Raw genomic sequence first — 26,713 nt, 5'->3', positions numbered from 1 at the left:
TAACGATCTTGCCAATAATATTACAAAGTGACCAACTAAACTAAGATTATTCAGTATTTCATAGTGTGTCAAACCTTTTACAGAAAAATATAATTAAAGCTAACTTTCCTTTTGAAATTAATATTGAAATTCAACTCAGTTTGACTTCTTGTTTTAATCTGAACTTACCCTCTAATTACTCAAGTACCCCTGGTTTAGAGCACAGTAGGTTTTGCTTATGAAAACAGAACACACACTGGCTTTATTAATATGGAAATAAGATCCCAAATACCATGATATTTCCAACCTACTACTATGTTACAACTGTGCTTTAAAGTGTGACTGAAATATGAAACAAATCAAACAAATCCCAATTGTTGAATGTGAGCGCGTTCCTCTCAGCAGGGGGCAAGAATACATTACTCTTATTAATGGTGTTGATGGTATTGAAATCTTTCAATGTTGAACTTTTTTTTTTTACAGCATCTCTCAATTAAAAACATTCCAGGCCCGTATGACGCCGTCTAGACCCCAGGAACTTCATGCGTTTGTTTTCTTTATTTTGGGAGGTTTATTTCCAACCGTTGCTTTGCATATTCACCCCTGCGTGTTCCCGGGGCCCCTGACAGAACTGGGACAGCTCTTTGACCCAGATCTGAGCAGCCATAGGTGGTCTCTCTCATGCTATATCCGTGCATGGATTTACTCCACAAGCAGGGCTTTTTTCAGTTTTATTTTTGTTTGTCTTTTTTTCTGTATTGGTTTATAGGCTCAATAACAGGTGCAGTGGCTTCAGAAACTTCTTCAATGACGTAGCCAGAAATCTAAACCTGTCCAAGATTTGGGCTCAGCTTGGAATATAATTTAAAAAAAAAAACAGGCTGATGTCCAGTGACTGTAAATATCTCAGATTCAGCACTTGATTATTTCCTCCTGTGCTATATTTTAGGAACTCAGATGAAGTTATCATTCTGTCTCGGGTCAGACATCTGTTCAGTATTCTGCATACGCTCCGTCTGCTCAACTGTTTTTACGGAGGAATCCATCAATAAACAAGAAAGCTCAAACAGGGATTCAGCAAACCAAGACGTCAGTGAGAAATACACCATGAGATCCATATTTTTGAAAACTTTATTTTCTCTCACTATTGGTAAAAAAACAAAACAAAACGACACATATTTAACACACAGATGCAGCACAGAAGAACTCTACAGGAATAATGTACAAAGGTTCATATCACGAGCTATACACCGACACACATATATACAGATATATACAAGTTTTAAGTGTGCTCTCTCATAGAAGTGGGGGAGACCGGGTATGGTTGTAACATGGGGAGAGTTGTAACACCACCAATTCCACCACTCAGGGATAAGATGGGAGTCAAATGATCATATCAGTGTTTATGCAGATTCTATAGAGGAAAAAAAATGATTTTGAGGTAAGAAAGTACATTTTTTGACCAAGATATTTTGTTTAGTGCAGATGCTATTGCGCATAAAACCATATGACTTACATTAGATTAAATTGTAGTTTCTCAGGCAAAATGTGATGCACATTCCCCCTGCTAATTTCAAACCACTATGCTTATAGAGCTAGCTGAACAGTGGCTGACAGGGGTGGGGTGGGTTGTAACAGTCCCCATACATACACCTAATGACACTTTCTTGATTTTAATACTCTTACAGAATGCCAAGGCAGTGGAAAAGAAAGACTGACAGAGGTGCAAGTCAGTTCCACAGTGGCTAAGGCACATGGGATTGAGCAGATACTGCAAAACACAGCAGAAGTTGAGAGAACAGGGGTCCATGTAGGTTATTGGAGCATCAACAAGTCAGGTTTTCTCTGAAGTGCAGGAGGAAGTGTTGGCTGACTATTTGACTCAGGCAGCAGACCTGTATTATGGACTCCACGTGAGGGTAAGCATATGACTGGTTAGAGAGAGAGAGACATTGTTTCTGTTTTCTTTTGTTTAACTGTTACAACTTACCCCAGCATGTGTTACAACCTAGTGGGGTTGGTTGCAACAAAGGAACACCACGTATTTGACATCAACTCACAAGGTCTGTGATGTTCTTGCAGAGGTTTGAATTGGTGCCATTAGTAAACAGAGGTGGGTACTCTGTATGAAAATTTGAGAACTCTAGCTCAAAAATTCTGTGAGTTACAGGTGCTGAAGCAAAAAGTCTTTCAACCATATCCGGTCTCCCCTAGTCGTAAACAGGATGCACTTGAATTTACACCTCACAACAGGCTTTGTCAGTGTATGCAATAACTTTCTAATATTCACATCTGATTCACAATGCAATGTACATTTCTGAATCTATAAAAGAAAAAAGTAGAACTTATCCATATTTGATGTGATCCAGGCAGGTGGTTTCTTTTTAATAACCACCATACTGCCATAGCACCTTGCGAATGCTCGATCTTGTCTCAGAAGCTAAACAGGATTGGGCCTGAACCGTGAGGGAATAATCCCAGGTCACTTGGGTGAGTCGTGAGTGAGTGGCTATTGTTAGTCTGAGGGGATGATGCAGATCAGGGCGGCCTCGCTTCTGTCGATCTACCCAAAGAGCAGCTGTTGTTGCACGTAGCTTACCACCGCCGAGTGGGGAATGAATGACGTGTTGTCACAGATGGCACCATCTCAAGCTATAATGTGGATGCCTAGTTTTTGGTTTTGAAAAGATTTATGTAACAGTATAACTTGTACCTATGGGCTAGATAAACAATTAAATAATATGTAGTTTGGAAGTACATAATGTAATAAGACGTATGACCCTAACTCTAAACCCTAAAGATCTTATTTCATTATGCACCTCCAGAGTATTAATACACATTATTCCATTGTGTATGTACTACATAAGTTATTACAGATTGTTACAAAGCAGCTAACACTATACTAAATTTAGTTAGGTGCAATGTATCAAGGTAGTGTAAAATAAAGTGTAACCAAAAAGGAAATTATGTCATAGAGCAGAGGTAGAGAAGTTTTCTTGGTGAAGAGCTGATTTTCTTCATTGTCAAAAGACCAAGGGCGGTACCCTCGAATTGTAGGTCAAGGTATTACATCACTTTCTACAAATGCTAAGGAATTCACAGTGTTTTTCACATTTCTGGAGTACTTTAACAGGCATTTGATCTCTGATGTGTGTAATAATGTTCTTTTTGGTTTTAACGTTGCCTAACCCCTGTCATATAGTGCAGAACTAAATCACCATTTATCACATCACCATTATGCCATATAGCCATAACTTCGTCTCTCAGGCACCTGCTCTCAGGCGCTGTATATTTTGGCTTGCGTAATATCAGTATGACGCACAACAGAGGATACTAACCCCTTTTCACGAGGAAGCACAACCAGACTCGAATGGCCAGACTATAGCGCAATGTCTCGAGTTCATGTTTTCGGGTTCCGCACTGAAGATAAATAAAGTCCTCTTGCAAAAGACATTCGGACTCCTGCAGATGAACCTACGATGCTGCAAGGCCGGATTCATGCAGGGGCTTACAAGGGCTAAGCCAAGGGGCCCAGCAGGTTTAATAATAAACCAGGTCTAATGAACCAGGACTAAGCCAGGACTAAACCAGGATTAAGCCAGGTCTAATAAACCAGGACTAAGCCAGGACTGAGCCAGGACTAAACCAGGATAAAACCAGGTCTAATAAGCCAGGACTGAGTCAGGACTAAATCAGGATAAAATCAGGGCTAATAAGCCAGGACTGAGCCAGGATTAAACCAGGGCTAATAAGCCAGGACTGAGCCAGGATTAAACCAGGATAAAACCAGGGCTAATAAGTCAGGACTGAGCCAGGACTAAACCAGGATAAAACCAGGGCTAATAAGCAAGGACTAAGCCAGGACTGAGCCAGGACTAAACCAGGATAAAACCAGGTCTAATAAACCAGGACTAAGCCAGGACTGAGCAAGGACTAAGCCAGGACTAAGCCGGGTCTAAACCAGTTCTAAACAAGGTCTGAGCCATTTTCATTTCATTGACACTGGGGAAAAAATACCTGTTGGTCTGCTAAAATGCATGAAAACGCACCATTAACATAAATAAAAATCTCTGTAGGAGGACCCCCAGACCCCCCTTTTAAATGTGTTCCCCACCAGTGTATGGGGGGGCCCCTGAAAAAACTTAAGCACCGGGGCCCATTTTACTTAAATCCGGCCCTGCTGATGCGGGCAAAGTCTTTTGTGAATTGTCTTTTAACATAACAACATAACTTTGCACAGAGAAGTCAGAGTTACTGTGAAGGCAGCTATTTTTTTAAATTAAAGAAACAAACATTAGTGTTGGTGGGGAAGAGGAGGCTGATGGTTTTGCTGCTGCGGGGCGGGTCATGGAAAGCAGGGTTGTGGATTGTAGCTGACAGGAGGTAAAAGGTTGAATTTATGCTCACATCTTCATGACTTGACATGTGAATTTGATAACATGTCCTTCAACGCCATCATCACCACAAGCTGTTTTAAAGCCCACTCCCATAAATCAGAAGTCCTGTTTGCCGTCTATGCTGTGCAGCGTGTTGGCCAGTGAGTAGAGCAAGATGTGGCTGCTTTTAGGAGAGGTCCAGGCGGGCTGCTGACAGGACGACGTCTCGGTCCTGTAGATCTGCGCCCTCGTTTTGCACACGCCGAACCGCGCCGCCATGACAAAGAAATCCCTCCTGAACTTGCGGGTGCAGAAAGCGTACAGGAACGGATTGGAGCACGAGTTGATGGGGTAAAACAGGACCAAGAGGAATTTGGAGTCCGTGACGGTGATGAGGGGCAGTTTGAGAGCGGCAGACAGGGCGAAGAAGGAGATGGGAGCCATGCACAGGAAGTCGGTGAAGATGAGGAGGGCCATGCGTTTGGCCACCCGCGTGTCGGCGCGGGCCGGCGCGGAGCGGGGGTTTCGGATGGTGAAGTAGATGCTGAGGTAACAGGCGCAGACGCATAGAAAGGCCAGAACGTTCAAGAGGAGCAACGAGACGACGTAAATCTGAGAGACAACCGAGTCCACATCCATGGGCAGGCAGATGCTCACCTGCGGAGGACAAGAGCAGGGGATTCTGTGATGTCAATGAGCAGAGATAACAACACCCCTTTGATACTCATCTTTAAAGGAGACAGATCAAGCAAAAGCACATTTTAGCACTTTAGCCATGTGATCATCCTGTTCCCTTGTTATAATATTTGGTTTCATTTACGGAGTTTGGAGAAAGCGCTGTGATCTCTATTCCTCAGATTTGATTGTGTTCTAAAGGGAATATAAAACTGTCCTCCACATTTGAAGCCCATGATTTATCATCAGATCTCTTTTTTTTTTCTTCACTGTTTTATTGTGTGTCATTCCCAGAGAGCAGTTTACTTTGAACATTGTACCTAGATTGTACCTACCATGCAATGTGCTGTGTACCAAACTGTACACAGCGGTGTATAACCAATTGGTTATACACCGTGGAATAATATGTATTTGTAGTTTGCAGTGTTGCCACAGATTACTTGAAAAAGTTATATGACTACTGATTACTCCTTTAAAAAGTAACTTACTTACAGTACAGTACAGTTACAGTTACTTTACTGATTACTTGATTTTAAAAGTAACTAAGTTATATTACAAGTTACTTTATTTGTTACATTCAGCAGCTGCCGACAACATCTCCAGAGCTCAAGACACTAATGACAAACCCTTTCACCAACACTCACTTTATTGGAAATACATTTTAACAGTAACATCAACAAAGCTGACTCTGAAAAGGTGATGTATTTCCATCTCTCTCCTCTACCAATGTTTGTGTCCTTGGGCTGAAGACGTGACTTGTCACATTATGTTATGTTTCGAGACGCAGAAACAATCTTATTTATTTTTTTTAAAGAAAAATGACAAAATACTAACATAGGGATTTGGAAAAGTAACTTTAATCTGATTACTTGTTTGGAAATAGTAATGTGTTAGAATTAATGAACACAATTTGTACTTGAGTACACTTTATAGCATCCATATCATTAAGTACTTATCTAAAGTAAAACTTTACACTTTTAAATGTTTTTTTTGTTGTTGTTGAAAGTTTTACACTTACAAAATTGTATTCATGTCTAGTTTGCAGCAGTGCTTGTTGGAAAAGTGTGTTCTCATAGAGGTGGAACTAACTAAACATTTATCTTTTTTGAGAGTGTCTTTCCCATTCCTCTCAGGGCAGACCTTTTTCTCAGGGATATTTTCACAGCTTTTAACATGTGAGAGTTTGCCTTAAAATCCACTGCATAAAAACACACCCTGCAGTCACACTGTTGCCCTTTGGGACCTGGTCATTGTAAAAAACCCTTCCACTAATGGAGCACATAACCCTGCTAAAATCTCTCCTCTGTGCACTGAAGCCTCACCTTTCCATAGCTGCTGACCCCCAGAGTTGGGAGGAGCGCCGCGATGAGAGAGAAGAGCCACCCCCCGGCCATGACGAAGCAGGCGTGCCTCAGCCGGAGCTTCCTGTCCAGCCGCAGCGCGTGGGTGATGGTGTGCCAGCGCTCCAGAGTGATGGCTGTCAGTGTGAAGACCGACAACTCACTGGCAAAAACCTGCAGGTAGGAGAACAGCCGAGTCATACAACAGCTAGTACCTGCGAAGAGAGGCGCAAATATTTACATTGGAAATAGATAAAATATAAGAGAAAGCCAAAAAAAGAGAATTTCATCACATTCTCTGCTTTTTGTAGCATACACATCGCAAACCTTATTCAGGGCAGCCTCAGTGAACCAGCAGCAAATTGATGGATGCAAAGAGTGCTAAGCCAGATGCCTCTCCAGTGTTCTCAACCAGGCCTTCAGGGACCTCTGAGGGTACTTACCTCAGATTAAAAAAAGATGAAAGTTTCAATGATGCTTTTCAGTGGGAGGTTTGCAGCTTTATTTGGAACATTACACTCTACTAATCACTCGTAAATCTCAGTTTAGTTGATTACTTTGGGAAAATATACGGGATCCTTGAGGTGGGGAGTGCTCAGAGTGCAGTTGAATGACTGAAGAGCGAATGAAGAGCATGCGGGACAAAAACTCTCCCCTATTTTGAACCAGTTGCATGGAAAGATGTTTATGCCACGTTCCGGGAAACCTCTTTACCCAGAGACACAACAGCAGTATAGCGATAATACAAGACGAGGTAAGATAGAACTATATTGATCCCACAATGGAGAAATTTACTTGTAATAACAACTCTCAAGAAACACTCAGTCAGGAAAATGTGCATCAATCTTATATACAATGAATAATAAAAAGTCAAAGAATATACATGGTTAAGCGAGAGTTGATCCTGTGACCTTCGGTGCGGCCTATACTTACCGTCTTACACAGGTTTACAGACATTTTCTTTACAATTTTAATAGCGCTGGATAAAACCTTTTGTTGCTATCGATGCTAATGGAAGGATTTGGTTGTAGGGCTGGAGAACTTACTTCTCATTGTAATATAAAGTTAATAACTGTCTGCGAGGATTTGAAGGTTTAACTGAATACACTATGTCTACTGCACTCACACTGAAGAATCCAGCTGCGCTGCAGCCCAGCCCGGTCTGCCAGTCGATGGCGTAGTTGTAGTATTGTCCTCGAGTGAACATGTCGACTGCCGCTATGACGACCAGGTAGACGCCCATACAGAGATCGGCGAAGGCCAGGTGACACATGAGGAACCGCGGCACGGTCAGCTTCGCCCTGGTGCCTGGACGTGAGGAGAGACAGTAAAATATGTCATAGAAGTGTAGAAAAGCCAGCATTAAACACACTTTAAAACTTTCTAACCTCAGATGGGTCAGCCAATTTACTTTGCATGGAACAGAAACGCTCCCAATGATACTTGTGCTGGCAATGTATAATGCAGTGGGGACATAAAATGTTTAAAGCAAGAGACTGCTTTATTATTTAGGTTTAAACAGCACACCCCTAGCATTTCCTCCTCTATTCATGTTCAAATGTCATGTAATATTCACTAATCTTCTCTTGCCTTTTTGTGTTATGGGCTGCACAAGGCTAGAGAATATACCCACCACCACCTTTGGCCTTGGGGCAGCTTGCCCTCCACAGTAATGAGAACAGAAATGGGAAAAACAATACATTTTACATGTATTCTCTTTATGCAGACTTGCCATTGGCCCAACCTTGTTTACTCTATGCTCTTACAACCCACGCTGTACAAATAAGTTGAAAACGCTTCTACAGTTTTTTTTTTATTTTTTATTTTAGCCATTTAGATTTACATTTTTTATTTTAGAAAGGGTAAGAAGCAGGAAAACCCCACAGGCATGAGGAGTAGCAGTATTCCCTCAAAGTACAAAGGTCCTCAGACATGATTATCTCTTATGCTTATGTAATGCATATTAATTCAATGTTTTTTATGGCTTGGTTTGGATTATACCCAGTTTAGATATGATTTAGTCTAATTTAGATCCATTTTTAGACCTTATTTGATTAATCTAATTGGAATTCTAATCATGTTTTTAATATGTATGAATGTAAATGAGACGGCGTGAGGAATGATGGTCTACTTATAATAGATAATGTCTATGCTTGACACCTTGAATGTCAAAAATAATGAGGTGATATTTGGAGCGTAGCGTTTTAGAGCCACTGATCTACATAATTTCACTTGTATGTAAAATAAATGACTTAACTTTCCTGCTTGTTGGATAAATAATATGGCACTTGTTTCTCGCATACCCAAGAGCACCAGCAGCACTGCAGTGTTCCCGAGCAGAGCCAGGATGGATATGACCCAGATGAGCACCCGTAGGAACAACGAGTTCATGATGTCCTCACAGGGGTTGAAGGCGTCGGGGGCGGGGTTGCAGGACGAGAGGCTCACACAGTGGTCTCTGTAGAAGTGAGGGTCCGTCAGGGCTTGGGGGTCGGAGCAGAACTGGTGCTCCTTGGACCTGACAAAAGAAAATGGAGGACGAAAGAATGAGCAGGTCATTTATTTCATCTACAATTCCACAAAGGCCTCAGATACTTAGCGACATAAAGCCCAGACTCCACTGCGGATCTTCACCTGTTGTCGTACATGTACTGAAGGGCGCAGCAGTGGGAGGGGTAGGTGAGCTCCGCTTCGCTCAATCTCGTGAAGAGGGGGAACTGCTTCAGGCTGAAGGCAGATCTGGCGATGATTCTGCGGAGGCTCCCGAGGATAGAGCCAGGCACCGCGTGCAGGGCCGTGGAGGAGATGTCTCTGCAGAAACAACACACAAAAAATAAACGCAACGTAAAGTGCATCCAAAACTGAAAATGTGTCTCGTTAAGTGTGAATTTCAGGAATTCAGCTTCTATAGTTTGGATCTATGAATATTTTTTACTGCCATCACTTGGAAGGCAGCACTGTATGTAACACACTTTATAGTATAGGAGCATCTTAGCAGCAGATAAGTTTTAGACGCTTGCCAGCCCCAGAAAAAAGCATTTTGTGGGAACAGTGATTTGATTTTAAATGACAGGTGCTAATTACAGTTACCCAACAGTCGCTTATGAATGTTTAATAGACTTCGGGATGGATATGCTAGGGGACTTGCCACAGACTGTAAGTTAAGAATGGACTAATTATAGCCTCTTTCTTCATGAAGCCTCAGGAAATGGGGGCAGGCCTTGTAAGTTCCTTGCTATAAAGGACTTACCATTCTAACCTTTTTTGTCTCTCTTAAAGTCATTATTTAAAACAGACTTGTCATTCTGCCCTACTTGTGTTTGTCTCCCTATTTTTTTCTGCCCTATTCTACATAACGAAGCAGGCTCCAAAAAGAAACAGCATTTTGCTAGCATGAATGAGCTTCAGCTAGCCCAAGCTGGACTCTATAGGGGACCACCTTCATTTAGTCCATTCCCAATTTACTCTCTATGATACTATTGTCCTTAGACTAAAAAATAGTTTACTATTGTCTACATATGAACAATGACTCCAGTATTTACCTTTCCATTAGTTTATTATGGAAAATGTTAGCTGCTTATATGCTTTGCGAACAGATCAGCTCACATTTCCCGATGAGACACACCTACTCTTTCATTCAAGTAAATTTTAGTCAGTGCAGGAATAATACTGCAAGCCTTAAATTAGCATTGTAGTGTTTTTGACATCCAACAATATCACACGAAAACTATATAGTGAATAATAGACATGTAAATATAGGAATCTAAATGACCTGTAATAAAGCTGCAATTATGGGCTTCTCCGGGTGCTCTCATTTCCCTGCTCAACCAAACAATCTAAGATAAAACAAAAAGATAAAAGAGTAGCCTAATTGTCCAGAAAGGCGCTCCGACATACAATACATATATAAATAGCTCAGGATCTGGAGCTGGCTCTCCGGGCGCTGCACTGCCCCTGTCCCTTATGCTAATGCATTCAGCTTATGTACACATACCATACTATTCCAAGGCCGCCGTATTGTTTACTCACACTCCAGGGGCCCACATCTTCTCCTCTCTCTCTGTTTATTGCCTGTTTAACCACTTTGAGAAGAGACGGGCACTGAATGAGGCGGTAGGTATGCGATCGCGGCCTTGACTTCTCTGCGCGCCACATATTTTTACAGTCGCAGGCGTTTTTTCCGAAACACATTTATAGAACCCGCTCCGGCGTCTCCATGGAAACGCTATCCACAAGTATACTATACTCTCTGTCAGACGGTTCTTGAGCGAAATATAGAGATGTTTTTCAATAGCTTTTGTGATGTAAGTTCATGAAGGTGACAGACACTTTAGTATGCTGTGTGGAGTTGACATTACAGATACAATGCATGTCGGTGGAGTTTTTGTGCTTTGTGAGCAGGATGTAAAAAAAAAAAAGTGGATTTCTCAGCACCACTGAGACTAGACCAAATCCAAACTAAAATGGGTTAAAAAGACCTAAAAATAAAAAGACTGAATCATGACAAATAGCAGGTCTCAAGCAAGATGTGACTGCAACACGATACAAAAGTCACAATTCATATGTTTGTGATGGGAATGCATGACTTTTTCAGTTTCACAGTGGCTTTTTCGATTCATCACATTAATTCACTTGTCAAATTAAATTTTTCTCCCGTCACGGTGGTCTCTATCAGCATAACATGGATGCTTTTTGTAGAACATTTGCTACTACATTCCATCCGGGAACATCACGGACCAAGATTACAGCGCAAACGCCAAATCCAGGTTTAATATGGAGCGGATCGTGTTTCCCAAAGATATTACTGAGAGTATGAAGGTGATTCTTATTTGAAACATGTCATCTGTTTGATTTTAACCTCTTAACCCTGCCCTAACCAAGTGCATTTACTCCAGTTCAGCTCTACCCAAATCTAAAAGCTTACAGACTATAGGCCAGTGTAACGCCTCATTTGACTCACCTAAACGGATCATTTTGTCATTGCCTCTTTTGACACGTTTTTGTGGCATTTTCATCCTTGTTTTTGTTAGCCTGGCATAAATCCAGACTGACTTTATTCATGTATTTATAAATACATATAAAAACAATGTGGAATTGTGGTAAAAGGACACGATTTCCAAATCGAGACTTGAGGTGGGGCTAAGAAGAGAGAACCAATCAAACACAAAGCGACCTGCGTTTACGTCCTACGCTATGATTGTTTGTAGTCCACAAACGATCATGGCGTGCAGTCGAGTAAATGTTCTGGTGAAAGTCCTCAGAGCAGCTTCTCGCTGTGGCTTTAAGGACAAGTCCAGCTCATAGATCGTTGTGTCACGGCGCTGTGTTTTATGGGAAATCCTGGCGTGGAAGATGATGTCGTTAAAGCAGTACTAAGTAACTTGTTTACCTTCATAAATCCTTTACGCTGTCCCTCTGGGGGGAATATAAGTGTTAATGGGATGATTGGGGGGTCTCTGGCCAGAAAACCAAAATTGCAGCTTTCCTGCCTACGGGTCAGAGTCACCCATACACACTAATGGAATCACAAAGAAGAAGGTAACAGGCTAACGGGCAAAGCTAACTGCGGGCTAGCGCCACTTAAACAGTATTTACAGCCAAGTTTGAGTGAAAAAAATGATCTCCTTGTGTAATTGGATGTACAATGTCCATTGTCTTTTCTGTCAGCGTAGTATTTACTCTCACGGACAATTAAAAATAACGCAACATTCTACGACACCTGCAGTGGCGCTTTTGGCCTCTGGGGGCATGAGTTACTTAGTTCTGCTTTAACTCCCGCCTCCCGTGCTATGATTGGCTCGTCTTGGCTTTGCCGGAGTCAGCGAAATTCAAATCGCACACTACCAGACTGCATCCCCATGTAGCTAGGATCAGCCTAGCTTGTGCAAGGCTACGTTTTCGTCACATTTTTGTCTCTTTTTCGTCACATTTTTGACTCTTTTCTGTTGCTCTTTTGTGGCTTTTTTGTTGCATTTTCACCACTTTTTGTCATGTTTTTGTGGCTCTTTTGTTGCATTTTCATCGTCAAGAAGCTTTCAGATTTGGGTAAAGCCAAACTGGCAAACATGTTTTTATTAGTATGGTTAATTCCATGTGTTTATAATGATACAAGAAGCAAACAGCATAATTTCCTATCCCAATTTATTGTTCAGCTTGGTTTAGACTTGGTTTATGGGGGCGACTGTAGTCTCTTCTATTAATGAGAAACACTGGGAATATCTATTTAAAAGATATTTAGATGAATGGGGACCATCAAGCTCGTGGTGGACTAACTTTTAGCTTTTTATTCACCAAACTTTTTATTCACCAAACTAAGAAATCTCCTCTACATTTCCCTGCCCATGTCAGTGGTAAAATCATGTGTGTAGGCTTGCATTAGTTACTGTGTTTGCTTACAGTACCACCAACTCACTGGGCCCGGCAAAGGCGTCGGCGCTGAAGTGACTAAGCTGCTTGTTGCCCCCGAGAAACCTGCAAATGCCACAGACACATACGTTGGTTAATAGACTCTTTTTTAGACTGTTGTCTTTGCATGTTTACGGTCTCGCGTGACTCACAATCTGCGCATCCTGGTGCCGTTGAAGGCGTCACTTGCCACCCTCTCGATGCCGTTTCTGGTCAGCCGGCTGTCAGCGCAAAGGGAGAGCCAAGTTACAGTCACACGCAACAGAACAAAGCGCAGACAGTAAGGGCTAATTTTAGCAGACAGGTTTTAAGTTATTCAAATTGCGACTGAGCTTGAAAGACTGTTGACTACACTTCATTTCCAAAATAACAATGCATATTTGGTTGGAATAGGACCCTGGGTGTGGGACCCTGGGTTATCTTTGCAAGATGGGCATGAAGAAGTAGAAAAAGAAGAAGAAGAAGAAGAAGAAGAAGAAGAAGAAGAAGAAGAAGAAGAAGAAGAAGAAGAAGAAGAAGAAGAAGAAGAAGAAGAAGAAGAAGAAGAAGAAGAAGAAGAAGAAGAACTCATTGATAATGAATTGTTTTCATGGTAGACACAGACTGAAAACATTTTGCATTAGCACTAAAAGCCTGTTTACTTTAAAGGAACAGGCTACCATTTTTACATACTGAGATATGTTCTTACCTTAGACGAGTTAATGCGTACCTGTACCATGGTCTTGGAAACCAAAGATGTTGTTAACATTTGGCCTCTCCCAACATATTCCTATAGCTCCAAACGGGGGTGAAGTTGGAAGCAAACCAAGCTCTTCCACGGGAACGCACAAAGACCAGACAGTTATGTATCAACTCGTCTAAGCTCAGGTAAGAAGATATCACAGTATGGAAGGACTGTGTGCCCTCAGTCACGCAAAACGACCAAAGATGTTGTTAGCATTTGGCCTCTCCCAGTGTATTCCAATAGCTCCAAACGGTGGAGAGTTAGAAGCGACAAAACTCTTCCACGGGCACAAAGACAGGTACGTATCAACTCGTCTAAGCTCAGGTAAGAACATATCTCAGTATCTCTACGTGGGAAACAATTTGAAAACTATCCCTCTAAGGAAAACAAGTTCCTGTCCCTATATGGAAATGGGATATCTCTAAGTAAGACGTAACTAAAGTCATCTGCTGCTTCTGAAATTTCACACTTTACTGTGAATGGTAAAATCAGCCAGTCAGCGCGTGACGGGATTGATCAATAGGAGGAGTGAGTGGGGGAAAATGTGTTTAGGCATAAAGCTGCGTTAAAGATCACAACGTTGCCACAGGGAACAGATTACCACAGGATTATTATTGTCACATCGCTCTGGTGCAGGGGATAATAGCAGTGCCAGTTGTTGTAAGCTGTTAGGACGGAGTAGTTGTCTGTACATGCATAATATATCATCGGCCTCACACATTAACCAATAAAACAACTTATCTCTCTTACATTTCTGTGATCGTCTGGGAGCACAGGCCTCTGAACACGTTGGGAGGGACTTCCGTGATGTAGCTGTTGTCGTGGAAGTCACTGAGACAGGGACGAGAAAGAAACACTATTACTTGGTCCAAACAGGCATTAACATCACAACTATTAGTAGCAATATTCAGAATAGTGTCTGTGCTGAAGGACAATCCTGGTTTTTCAGCCTAATGGGCAACTAATAGAACATACTGGCCTAACCCTCTCTGCAATGACGAATATCAACTTCACTACAGGCACAGTAGTATAAACAGATACACTGAACAATTACTTGTATGAAATGAAAGAAAGCCGGGCACATACAAGATGAATTCAGCCGCTGAGGAGTGGATCTGTCCAAAGTTTGGGAACAGGTTCAGGCCGGTGTTGGAAATGAGCCTGAAAATGTAACACTTGTTAAAACATCAAAGCTTACGCCGAAAACAGCCCGCAGTAAAGGAGAAAGTGTCCAACTACAGCGGTGAATTCATAACAAGTAATGGTTTTACTTTGTAGACATCTAATCTATTTTTGCGAAAAGAAAGCGTTGCCTTCCTGAAGATATTTGAATTATTTATAACAGTATAGATTTAAGCAGAGGAGAACAAGATGTAGCAGGCGCGGGAGAAGAGATAATAGGAGTTTCCAACTATTAGAAAACATATGAAGGCTTGATTGGTACAGAGGAAGCCACTGTTGCCAGCAGAGGGCGCAAGAACACAGATAAATCAATAGTAGTGTAGGCAATTTGGGTGTCGGAATGGTCAGAATGGGACAGATGAAGGTCAATGGGGATTAGAAACTGAGATTAAGACTTAATGACATCACAATGAGGGACGGATCGTTGCTCAAACAGTAGTGGAAGTAGTAATTCCGAGGAAGCAGATGGTGAAAGTAGTAGATGCAGATAGAGATACAAGCGATTAGGGGTTTTATTAGTGTCTGCTAGAAATTATCTTGGAAATATGAGACACAAAATCAGAGCCGCCTCCACTGTTGGAGCGAGAGTGTCCAATTCAGACAAAGAGGCATTCACGGAAATAAAACAGACAGAAAGTAACAAGTGAACGGACATTGGCAGAAGCAGAATAACACCGTGTTCCCAAAAGTGCAACTGTATCACGTTTAAAGACAGCGCTGATGGAGTCTGTGTTCAGGAGTCACATAAGGACACTCTGAAACAGACCTTGAAACATACAGGCAACAATGAATGAAACTAAGTGATGTGTGGAACGATTTTGAGCAAATATCTTGTCACATTTGTTCTGATGGATAATGGTGTTTTTCTCCCTTTATTCATTGCCAACAGAGGCCGCAAGGACTCAACAATAGCTGTTAAAATTCATATAGGAATTGTTGAAATGGTTGGACAGAATGTGATCTACAGTGTAAGGGTGAATGGAGGAGAATTTTCTGGATGATCACAAGTGGGAGCTGAGCGTTTTGGACTCTGGAGAGGGAAATGGACAACATATGAGCGACAATAAATGGTAGAAGTAGAAGTAAAAACACCCGTGGAGGCAGTGAAAGCAGACTTGAGAAGAAGACAGCAAATGGTTATGCTGAATTATGAATACATTTTTCGACTAAAATATACAAACAGAGGCACGGTGAAGAGGAGCAAAGTGGTTTAACAGCCCATAAATACAAAACAGACAAAAATACATTATGTGTTACATCACGCACAATAACAAGCTATACTTCCGGGTCCAAACTGTTGAGAGCTCCATAGATAAACACAGCAACAAACACACTTTATCTGAATCTCCTGCTGAAATGACAACAGATAAAAGGCCAACGACTGTTTTACACCTAATTCGGACAATATAGCTCGTCCATTTTCCGGGAAAAACTAAAATATCTTATTAGCCTTCATTAGTATGGAAAAAACAATTTGATAATTTGCGGCAGAAAAGCACTACTATTGAAAATTCAGAGGAAATGTAATATTTCTTTGCAATCAGAAGTTTAGAAAGAGCTGTGTAGTCGGCTCAGGTTAAAATCAGCTAAATCCCATTAGGGCTAAAGCTCCATTGGACCCGGAATTTTGGCTTGACTTTATTTGACTAAAGGGTGAAAAATTGTGATTCCATGAGAGGTTTTCATCCCCGACGGCTATGCTAGGCGATCTCATCTGTATGGCAACACTATATCTGAGCACTTTGTGATACTTTCCTGTATGAAAAGCGCTCTACAAATAAAGTTTTGATTAATTGACAAATGGTTTGGTCAGGGCTACTTTGCCATCGGATTTGTCTATTGAGCATGATGATAAGGGAATAAGGGAATCCGGGACATCCAGAAAAAACCCAACCAGACACAGGTACAACATTCAAATAACATTCAAGGTCCCGGCAGTCCGGAAATTGAATCTGGGATCTTCTTATGTGAGGCAAGAATTCAATCTACTCAGCCACTGTGCTTCCGAATTATATGCAGCTATATGGCTATGATTAGTTTATAACAGCTCAGAGAGAGTCCTGTGGGTGATGGGTTAAGATAAATCACTGTGTTTTGTGCACAGTAACATTCGTTTCAGAGCAAAAAAAAAAAATCTATAGTGAAAGCAAAGAAAATAAGAGCAAACCGAGTGATTTGGTTTAATGAAATGATTGTGTCTACAAATGTTTCTTCCTATAGTGTCCGCTGATCCAAGAAAACAATACAGTACTGTTTTATTTATGACTCTCCCTATGTTTGGCCCTATTTCAACTGTGAAGTGAAAGGACTGTGGATGAAGTTTCCCGAGTGAGGAAAGAAGTTTTGACACTTGGCATCTCTTTTTGAGGAATCCAACCTAATTAAAAAATGATGCAGGGCGCCTCAGAAATAGGCCTGTCACCCATGACCCATTTTGGACTTTACAACACAAGCACAATCTGAATGAAATGTTTTCTCCCCATTTCCCTGCCGCACGGTGTGTTCTTCCCAGAGGTACTCACAGATAACGCAGTTTCGGGAGGTTCCTGAAAGCACCGCGCTCGATCTGCTGCAGGTGTTTGGCCTTAGTTATTGTTCTGGAAGGGAAAGGAGGCAGTTCATGTCATTCAAGTGTATTTGAGGTGCACAGAGCTCACACAACCCCGCTCTGGTTCAGACTAGTGTAAAGGCCAGTAGGCTTTCTGCATTTCTTCACGTGCCAGATAAGTTACATTTTGAACATATCTCCTTCTTGTTGTGAACATTTTGGACAGAATCTGCAACTCAGTAAAGTACAAGGACAAAGTTCAAGTCATTTTTTTATACTTTGTTGAAATTTTGGCTACTAACTCTTCAGGTCTGCTCCTTTTAAGTCGCGTAGTGTCTTCAAAGTATAGCTTATGATGGTTTCATTAAGTAAAAGTAGCTCATGAGCTATACTGACAAAAGAGCAAAAAACTGGCCCTGGAAATAGATGGATAAATTCCCCAAATAATTCCGAAAGTTCATAAAGCTTCAATTAAAATTTGAGTTAAAATGTGTTGTGTTATGGCTACCACATTCCTTTAGAATTCCTTCCTAGAATTCCTTTCTTAACCTCTTAACCCCCACCTGAACCGAGCACATTTTCTCCATTTTGGCCTTATGCAAATCTGACAGCTGCTTAAACAAAATGTCAAAATAGCGATAAAAATGAGACGAAAACAAGGATGAAACTGTGATGGAAATATGTGGCAGAAACACAACAAAATTATTATTATTATTATTTTTTTAAGTGACGACAACCTCAAGAAAAATATCCGTTTAGATGTGTCTTAGCTTTCAAATGACGCGTTACACTGGCCTATACGCTGTAACCTTAAAGGGATATTTCAGGATTTTACTCAGGGCCTCATTTCCTAGTTATCCAGAGTGTTGTTGTTTGTTTGTTTGTTTGTTTATTTGAGCAACAGATGCATACAAGTATAGTATACGTGTAACATACAGAATTCTTCACAACATAAGAGGTTACTGCTGCTCAAAGGGAGTAGGAAGAAGTTAGTTATAACTTATAAGGCCCTACCCCTCCTTTCAGACTTACACAACTTAAACTACTGCTCACGGCACAATATTTTTAATGTATAATTAGGCTTTAACCATGAGATCTATGCGGCAATTCCAGACTGAGGAATTGCCTTAGTAGCGAATTAAATCAACAAAAACGGCTCCACTCAGCAAATCCCAAACAGTAAAGTAATTAGTTCATAACATTCTTGTGTTGCTCTTGCATAAGGTTGAAGGTGCACATTCTGGACATCACATAATAAATCCGGATTCATCACATACTTCTCATTATCAAACATACTTCTCATTATTGATTTCTGAAGATTTATATATATTTTTAATTCATGCAGTCCTTATATTTGAATAGTTTATTGGTGCTAGGCTAGTGCTAGGCTAGCGCATGTCTATAGTAACTAGTAGCCTGCATTAAAAACAGTCTGACTCAAGCACAGTGCACCTGAGGCAAATCACTTATAACACCAGACTACCCATATAAATGTCTGTGTTGATGGATTTTTTTTTTTTTTTAATAAAACCATTTTACATTTAAAATAACTTTTATTTGAGCAGCATCAGTTTCCTGGTTGTAAGCTACGCAGCGGCAGAGTGATCTGCTAGGTTACCGGATCTACAGTAGTTTGTTTACCTGCGGCCGGCACGTGGAATTCACAAAAGAGCTTTCTACAAATCAGATATGGCAACGTTTGGAGGACGACCCCATGATTTTGAAGTAGTTTTTAATGCAGGCTACTAGTTACCATAGACATGCACTAGCCTAGCACTAGCCTAGCACTAGCCTAGCACCACTAAACTCTTCAAATATAAGGACTGCATGAATTAAATATATATATATATATATATCTCCAGAAATCAACAACACTCTGGACAACTAGGAAATAAAAAATCCTGAAATATCCCTTTAAAGATTTGGGTATAGCTGAACTGGAGAAAAAAAGAAAAAAGTGTACTGGGAAAATGAGAGGGAAATCCACTTCATCATCAGATTCTGGCAGCCAAAACAAAAGTTGAATGCCGTTATGTTTTTAGTGAAGGGACAATATTTTCCAGCTCAAAATAGTCGCTGCACCTTTTACAGTGCCGTAAGCAAAATGGAAATAAAAACGGCCAATGTTGAGATTGTTGTGTAATACACAAACTGAAAATATTTGCATGGGTTTTGCGTGACAGATTTGAAGTGGGAGTCAATGGGAGTCGGGCCAAGGCTCTCAATCACCACGGATTTCTCATCCCACTAACATGGCAGCATTGTCTGTTTTATACTTACATTTCCGTGAGCTCGGGGAGATTAGAGAAGGCAAACGCTCCTATTTTCTTCAGTGCAACGTTTTCAGAGACAAATCTAAGAGAAAACAGCAGACAAAACAAGTAGCAAGGTTCAGAAATGCTCCTTTGAACCGTAAACGCTCCACTTATTATTTGACGAATTGTGTTGTGCCGACTATAGCAGCAGTCGCGGCTCCCCGGTGCTTTCGTTCCACATCAAAGACCAAACAAAGCCTTATATACTCACAGAGAGGAGAGGCGAGGGAGGTTTGAGAAAGCATAGGCATCGATGATCTCCAGCACTTCGTTTTGTAGTATAGTGCTGCAATTAAAAAGAAGAAACTAATATATTATCTTAAGACTCATCCATTAACACACATTTAAGCCTTCATGTCCAAACCACCTCAGAAGAAACACCTTTTATTTAATTGCATCAACTTTGCTTTATATACATTTATACGGGAATACGGTAACTGCAAAGGTCATTTTCTCAAAATAGTAGTAATAATTTCCTCAAATACTAAATCTGCTCTGTAAAACGCTATGAACAAAACAAACATGAGAATTGAAATGCCGCAATATTACTTAAATATAATCTGACATAAATACAAGATTATGTCAGATTATGTGGACATAAATAAGATTATATCTATGTCCGTAAAGATGGATCCAAATGGATGTCTTTTTCCTGTAATGTACTCAATCCTAATCCAATTCCAAAGCTCAGCAGCTCTGATAGATTTTGCTCATGGGAACAGCAGTATGAGGTTTGCATTTTTTAGAGGTCAAACATCACTACCAAATGTATTTATAGTTGACATTAAGTAACCGTTTTTCATAACACTAGAATACAACATCCACTTGAGACCAAAACATAATTGCACCACCAAAGCACATGAGTGCATCCCCAAGGCTACATCTGGCACGTGGAATCTTCAAATCAAAATCATTAATTGAGTGGTCACAAATGAACAGGCCTCTCGGGTCTACAAAACCCTAACCCTACAATTTAGACCTCTACAAACATGATTTAAAATGCATGAGATTCGAAAATTAAAATTTCTCTCAAGTCCTTGGTGTGGGGCGGGGGGCTGTGGGTGAGGGGTGGGAGGAGAGGGAAGGGAGGGAGTTCAGCTTCATCAAGTGATGAATATTAGGCGATAAATCACAAAATCTCTTAGATCTTCAGTCTTACAAAGATTTAAACATTGTTTTCAAACACTGCCTGCAAGATAAACTCTTTGAAACTTGAAAATGTCCAATAGTTTAGTTCGGATTTTGCTTATTTTGTTGCATTTTACCACTGTTTTGTTCCCGACTTTGTATGTTAAAGGAATCGGCCACCGTTTTTCCATACCCGAGACATGTTCTTACCTGAGCTTAGACGAGCTGATGCGTACCCGTCTGGTCTTTGTGTGTGCGCTCAGTCACGCAAAACGACCAAAGATGCTGTTAACATTTGGCCTTTCTCAACATATTCCTATAGCTCCAAACGGGGATGAAGCTAGAAGCGAACACGGGCACGCACATAGACCACACAGGTACGTATCAACTCGTCTAAGCTCAGGTAAGAACATATCTCAGTATGGAAAAACGGTACCCTCTTCCTTTAAGTCATTGAATTATAATTACTTATGATAGTAAAATGCTGCACTTGTATTCTTATTGGAAATTCAAGCTTGTTATCAATAATCGCAATTTCTTCACCTATTGTGCAGCAAATCAAAATCGCAAACTTGTCAGAAAAACCTCTCATTCCCCCCTCAACGATAATGTTTGTGTTGTGACTCGTTTTGTGCTTTCAGTTCTTGATTAAAACGTCAACATTTCGGGCTCACACTTTCTCGAGGCGCTCCAGGCGGAAGAGGACGCCCCCGGGAACCACCCGAACGTGCGTCTGCTTCACCTCCCTGTGGCACACACGCAAAAATATCATCATCCGGTTTGACGAGGACGCACTCGTTATAGGTGCAGCTTCTCCACACGCCGAGGTAAAGCTGCTAATGATAATAAAAAAAAGAAAGAAGACAAGCTTGTTAGATTTCAAATGACTCCACAACATTGTATGAGCATGTTTAACTGGAGCATTTTGTGTTTTGCTCATACAGGGCAGCGGGGGTTTAGCGGTTGGAGCATTTTCCCTCTTAAAAGAAAGCTGTGGCATGCTGCTGCTTTGTTCATGGGCAGGACCCTTTGTCAAGCTCGCCTACGTGAGCGCGGTGTGTCCAATGATTCGATACAGCTGGCTATTTTCTTGATTTAGACATGGCAGTTTTGAGAGTATAACCCTGAATGTTCTTCTCTCTTGCAATATTGTGGGACTTCAGTGGACGATCCTGGCCCTGCGATGGAGCGAGTTGTGTGTTCTCAAAACTGAAGGCCATCTGGGTCAAGAAACTGTCCAGCTGTATTGATGCGTTGGACTTTGTTTTGCTCGGGACAGCTGTGGTGAAGCTTATCGCCGCAGAGAATGGAGAGAGAAGGAACTCTACCATGCGGGTTTCCGATGGGCACAAGAAGTCTGGTATTGTGGCTGCTCTGGTTTCAAAATACATGGTAAAAAAATACATGGCAAAGTCCTATATTAATATGTTGTTGCTATCCCATACAAAACAACCCTAATCAGTCTGACTTAGTTGATGCAGTTTCCCATTTATTCTACTAAAAAGCCGCAAAATATCGTGGTTACTTGATAGATTAGCAACACCCCACACTTGATAAGAGAAGTGTTTCATATTTTACATGCGTTGAGTGTTTGTGCACAATTCCCTGTGCCGTGTTTGAAGTGCATGTGACGTCCAAAGAAAGTGTAGTTGTAGCCTTTTCGGGTTTGTTTAGACTGTGCGCTGAAGACGAGCCCCTCTGGTGTTGGCTGCACTTGTAAATATCCCACTGTCTCCAGCCTTGGCCTTTACGATCCCAGAGGAGAACACACACAACGCTGCATTTCAAAAAAGTCTTGGAATGATTTGGCAAAAGAATAAGAAGACGCCGGTTCAAAAGGCTTCGATTTCGCTGTAAAAGTCACATAGGAGGGATGGGAGATGTAGCATGCACACAATGGTAAAAGGCCGGACTAGAACCTTGGACAAAACATATATTTGATATGTTTCTTTTTACGGAAATTAATATTACTTGGGGGAATCAGCTTTTTGGATCCTGTTTAGAGAAATCACATTGTACAAATGACAACAGGGGGACAGCTGTTTTTATATGGCCTCTATTAACCCAGGACAGTTCCACTAAGATTTCAGATTCTCTTTTTCAGGAGATTCCTGGCCCTGAAGGAGAAGCTAATGTACATATTTTTAGTTGGTGGTAAATGTTAAAGGGGGGGTATTATGCAAAAACGACTTTTTCAAGCTTTACATCATGTCATTATGTCATTCCCTCATTAAAAACATGCCTGAAGTGCCTTGGCACATTCACGTTTTTTTGAGTAATCTCTAAAAACTCTGATGGCAGCCATTTTAGGGATAGGTTTGCCTGAGTCCTCCTAGGAACGCCCCCACCTCCTGGAGACGCCTCCGAGCTTTCGTCACCAGCCGAGTAACCAACCACTGCTCCTCAGCAGAACCCCCTCCCCACTGATGCCACAGACGGCGTGTGGAGGGGGCGTGTCGGAAAGGGTCAGAGATTCTTAAAGAGATAGGGGCCTATTTCAAGACAATCGCTACAGCCATTTTGAGAGAGCAATTTTATACAAGGCAGTTATTCTAATTTACTGCAACAGAAGGTTTGGTCATCATTGTAGTGTGCTATAGACTGGTGCTATGTGATTGAAAAAAGCATAATACCCCCTCTAAGGAGCTTAGATGAGTTGATGCGTACCCGTTTGGTCTTTACGCGTGCCCTCAGTCACGTAAAAACACCAAACATGTTGTTAGCATTTAGAATAACACTCTAGGAGCACCTCGACTTTACTGCACGGACGTCGAAGTGCTCCTGTATCATTACGCCTTACAATATAGTTCCCCTTTTTATCCGCTTAGAAAATTGACATGTTTAATTTTGTGTAACTATACTTGGATCGTGAAGAAACTCACATAGCCATATTTAAACAGGGGAAACGAGGAAGAGCTTGGTCGCTTCTAACTTCACCCCCTTTTGGCCCCATAGAGGAGAGGAGGAGAAGCTAAATGCTAACAACATGTTCGGTGTTTTTGCGTGACTGAGCACACGCATAAAGACCAGACAGGTACACATCAACTCGCCTAAGCTCAGATAGAACATATCTCTGTATGGAAAAACGGTGGCCCGAGGGGGTCAGGCTATCTATATTCACACTTCAGAGTACTTCAGAAAAGGATCCCAAATCAAACAAAAATGGTCTACCTTCCCTTTTATTTGATTTTTTTTTTTTAAAGGAACTACTCACCCATTCACACTCTCATTCATACACCAATGTGCACAGACTGGAGGCAAGGAGGGTGAAGTGTCTTGCCCACGGACTGAACCTGGGATAACCCCCCCAGTGACTCAAATGGCAGAGCACCAAAAAGTTGGTGATTTGACTCCATTTGTGTCACTGGGCCAAGATACTTCATCCAAACTTCATGTGAATGTAGTCTGTGAGTTAATGAGTGGCTGTCGGTGCAGACTGGCAGCCTCACTTCCGCCAATCTGCCCCGGGGCAGCTCTACCCTAACCCCCTTAGACTAGCGCGGCGTGAATGAATAATGACAGCCCTTCGAGAAACGTGTCAGCCCAAGCCTGCAAAGCACCATCCAATGTGAGCCACTTGTCAAACGGGAACATCATGGAATGGGAGACAGAGGTAGGGACGACTGTGCAGCGCAGCCGAAAGAAGGGCCGATGGTCTTGCTCAAGGACACAAGGACACAAGCAGGATTTGAACGCCTACGCTACCATCTGTGTGCTTTTTGCTGTCTGCTCTCAAATCTCCTTGGATGTTAAAGCTACAGAGAGAGAGAGCGAGAGAGAGAGAGAGAGGAAAAAAAAAAACACTTGTCATTTTTTGAGAGTGACTTTTCTCCTTGCTCCACTCTCAGAGACCGCCTGACAGCCTTGAGATTCCTCCAAAAATGTCTCGGCTGCAACAATAACAGGTTAGTGTATCTGTTTACTCGGTAGAAGTGCCACAGTAACAGCTCGATTCCGCCCGATGTGTCAATTTCATAACACCTTGGGAGAAGAGGCAGGCAAAACAATGCGCCTCCGAAGTTTAATTGGTTTGGGTTAGATCAATGGCGAAAGTGCACCGAGTTCTTTGGGTTTTTCCTCTATTCGTGTAGCAAAGATTTCTGTTAAAACATAATAACCCAGTGTAAACCAAATTACAGGGAGTTAATGGGTTTAGAATAAAATGCAATATTTCCTCAGACCTGCCAAACATGAGACTCAAATGGAAAAGGTCCGGGGGCCGAATAGCAGAAATATCAATTGGCCGCTTCCCCCTTCAATCACCAGCTATCACTCACACTACACACACACACACACAGGCCAGGCAGTCAAAGTGTCTTGCCCAAGGGCGCAATAAAGAGCGTCTGCGCTATAGCGGGAGCTGGGATAAAACCGTCAGCTTTGGTTCAATGAGTTTAAGTGTTTAAAGTTTATTGCGATATGATACTGTCTTTTTGAGTGTTTCCTCCGAGCTGGTGCACACTGTTGTTGTGTCCTTGGGCAAGGCACTTCAACCCACCTTGTTTTGAATGAGCGGTTGTCAGAGAAGCCCGTCGTCAATTGGCAGAGTCATACTTCCGTCGGTTTATAGCCCAGAGCTGCTATAATAGTAGCTTTCCACCAAGTATCAAGGTCTTATAAACCTTGAGTCAATACAGTCAGAGTCAGTACCGCAAGCTTTCCATACTGACGATTTTCCCCCGAAACAGTTTGGCTTTGTACTTACAGGTACGTGGTGTTGATGGAGATATTCGCGGGAATCTGCTTCACCTCTGGCCCCTGAAGGCGGCAGTCCGACTCCCTCCGAATCAGGCTGGAAAACACCATCTCCAGTCCACAAGCCAGCGCCAGCTTTGCCATAACTGTGAGTATGACCAAAATCCCAAGCATTGTCTTCATAAAATGCCTGTATTGAATCATCGAATCACATAAAGACTTTAGCCTCAGATGTCACGGCAACACACACACCATCAAGCATGCATTTAGGCCAGTCTGAAAAGTTGGTAGTGGAGCTTTAGGGGCGTGCGAAAAGTTTTAAAGCAGGATGGAGGAGAAAAAAAGTGGGAGGAGGTCTCCGAATGTTGGGCGACGCGGCTTGTGTTGGGAAGAGGGCACGAACAGGAAATGATGCAGCGGGGATAAATAAATAAGCAGGATAATGTTGTGATGTGGAGATTGTTGTGAGAAAAAGTTGTCGGGGGCGACCTTGAGGGCTTGCGTCATGAAAGGGTAAAGTCAGAAAGCTTTGTTATCAAGCGAGGAAGCGGCGTCTCCAAACAAAACATCGCTAAACCTATTTTTATTCTATTTGGGTCGACAATACAAATACTGTTTGGGTAATTTGGGTCACCCGTGCACGGTTTCCCAGCTCTGTGCTTCAAACTTTTGCCGCACGGTTGGGTTTGAAGTAATTGCATTTTGAGAAGACCAAATCAAAGTACTCAATATACAGTCAGGAGTTGATTTCTCTGACTTTTTATTAAGCGTGATGATGTGGGATCGAGCCAATAGGATTGCATGAAATGATTGGTCACTTACGGATCACAGGCAGTTCATAATGATGCACGCTGTGTTCGACTGAAAACAGTGGGGAAAAAACTTCAAATACTCATAAAAATCTGATCTTTCTTTGCTGTAACTTTTTCAATAGCAGTTCCATTAAAAGTAGTTCAAGAGCATTACTATTAACGATTGCTGCAAGAAGCTTTTGGTGCTGAACATTATCGAAACATTTCTGTAATTTTCCGCCTTTTGTACATCGCCTTCTTTTTCTCAATATTCTCTTTACGAACCTCTTCTCTTTTATTCTTCTTACCTATTGTCTGATCAACCTTTATCTCCACCACTTGCCGCGATAATTACCGTCAAGGCCACGGTGGCTTTCATTGCCATCCCCTTTCTTCTTCAGTCAAACTAAAAACACAATGACATGCCAAAGTAGCACGACAGCGTACACTCCCCCCGCTGTAGATTAGAATTACCAGGGTCGTTCCTCGATGAGTTGTTTGGCCAGTGCAGTGCTGTTTACAGGCCTAATACTTGCAGACACTGAACCACAACAA

At 41.7% G+C, this 26,713-nt stretch overlaps 1 protein-coding gene across 1 annotated transcript; it reads right to left on the bottom strand.

Moving 5' to 3' along the window:
- Positions 1-4,237: 4,237 nt before the first annotated feature.
- On the bottom strand, positions 4,238-25,549 carry fshr (follicle stimulating hormone receptor). The gene is made up of 14 exons (XM_079577163.1): positions 25,378-25,549; positions 21,347-21,418; positions 19,756-19,830; positions 19,510-19,584; positions 17,204-17,278; positions 14,586-14,660; positions 14,250-14,330; positions 12,928-12,996; positions 12,767-12,841; positions 9,005-9,181; positions 8,674-8,888; positions 7,497-7,678; positions 6,353-6,544; positions 4,238-5,012 (listed from the first exon to the last, which is right to left on the bottom strand). The coding sequence occupies exons 1-14, from the start codon at positions 25,539-25,541 to the stop codon at positions 4,473-4,475; spliced, it is 2,067 nt and encodes a 688-aa protein (XP_079433289.1). The 5' UTR covers positions 25,542-25,549; the 3' UTR covers positions 4,238-4,472.
- Positions 25,550-26,713: the final 1,164 nt, after the last annotated feature.

Source organism: Gobius niger (assembly GCF_951799975.1).
Source record: "Gobius niger genome assembly, chromosome: 19".
In the NCBI taxonomy this organism is placed as follows: Eukaryota; Metazoa; Chordata; class Actinopteri; order Gobiiformes; family Gobiidae; genus Gobius; species Gobius niger.
This window is presented reverse-complemented; position numbering and strand designations above follow the sequence as displayed.

Bases quoted from the DNA above. Each gene is read 5' to 3' on its own strand.
- fshr (XM_079577163.1), bottom strand. From the start codon at position 25,541: ATGCTTGGGATTTTGGTCATACTCACAGTTATGGCAAAGCTGGCGCTG. The intron at 21,419-25,377 runs GTAAGTACAAAG...TGTGTGCCACAG, and splicing joins TCCATCAACACCACGTACCT to GGAGGTGAAGCAGACGCACG. The intron at 7,679-8,673 runs GTATGCGAGAAA...CCTCACGTCCAG, and splicing joins AGTGCTGCTGGTGCTCTTGG to GCACCAGGGCGAAGCTGACC.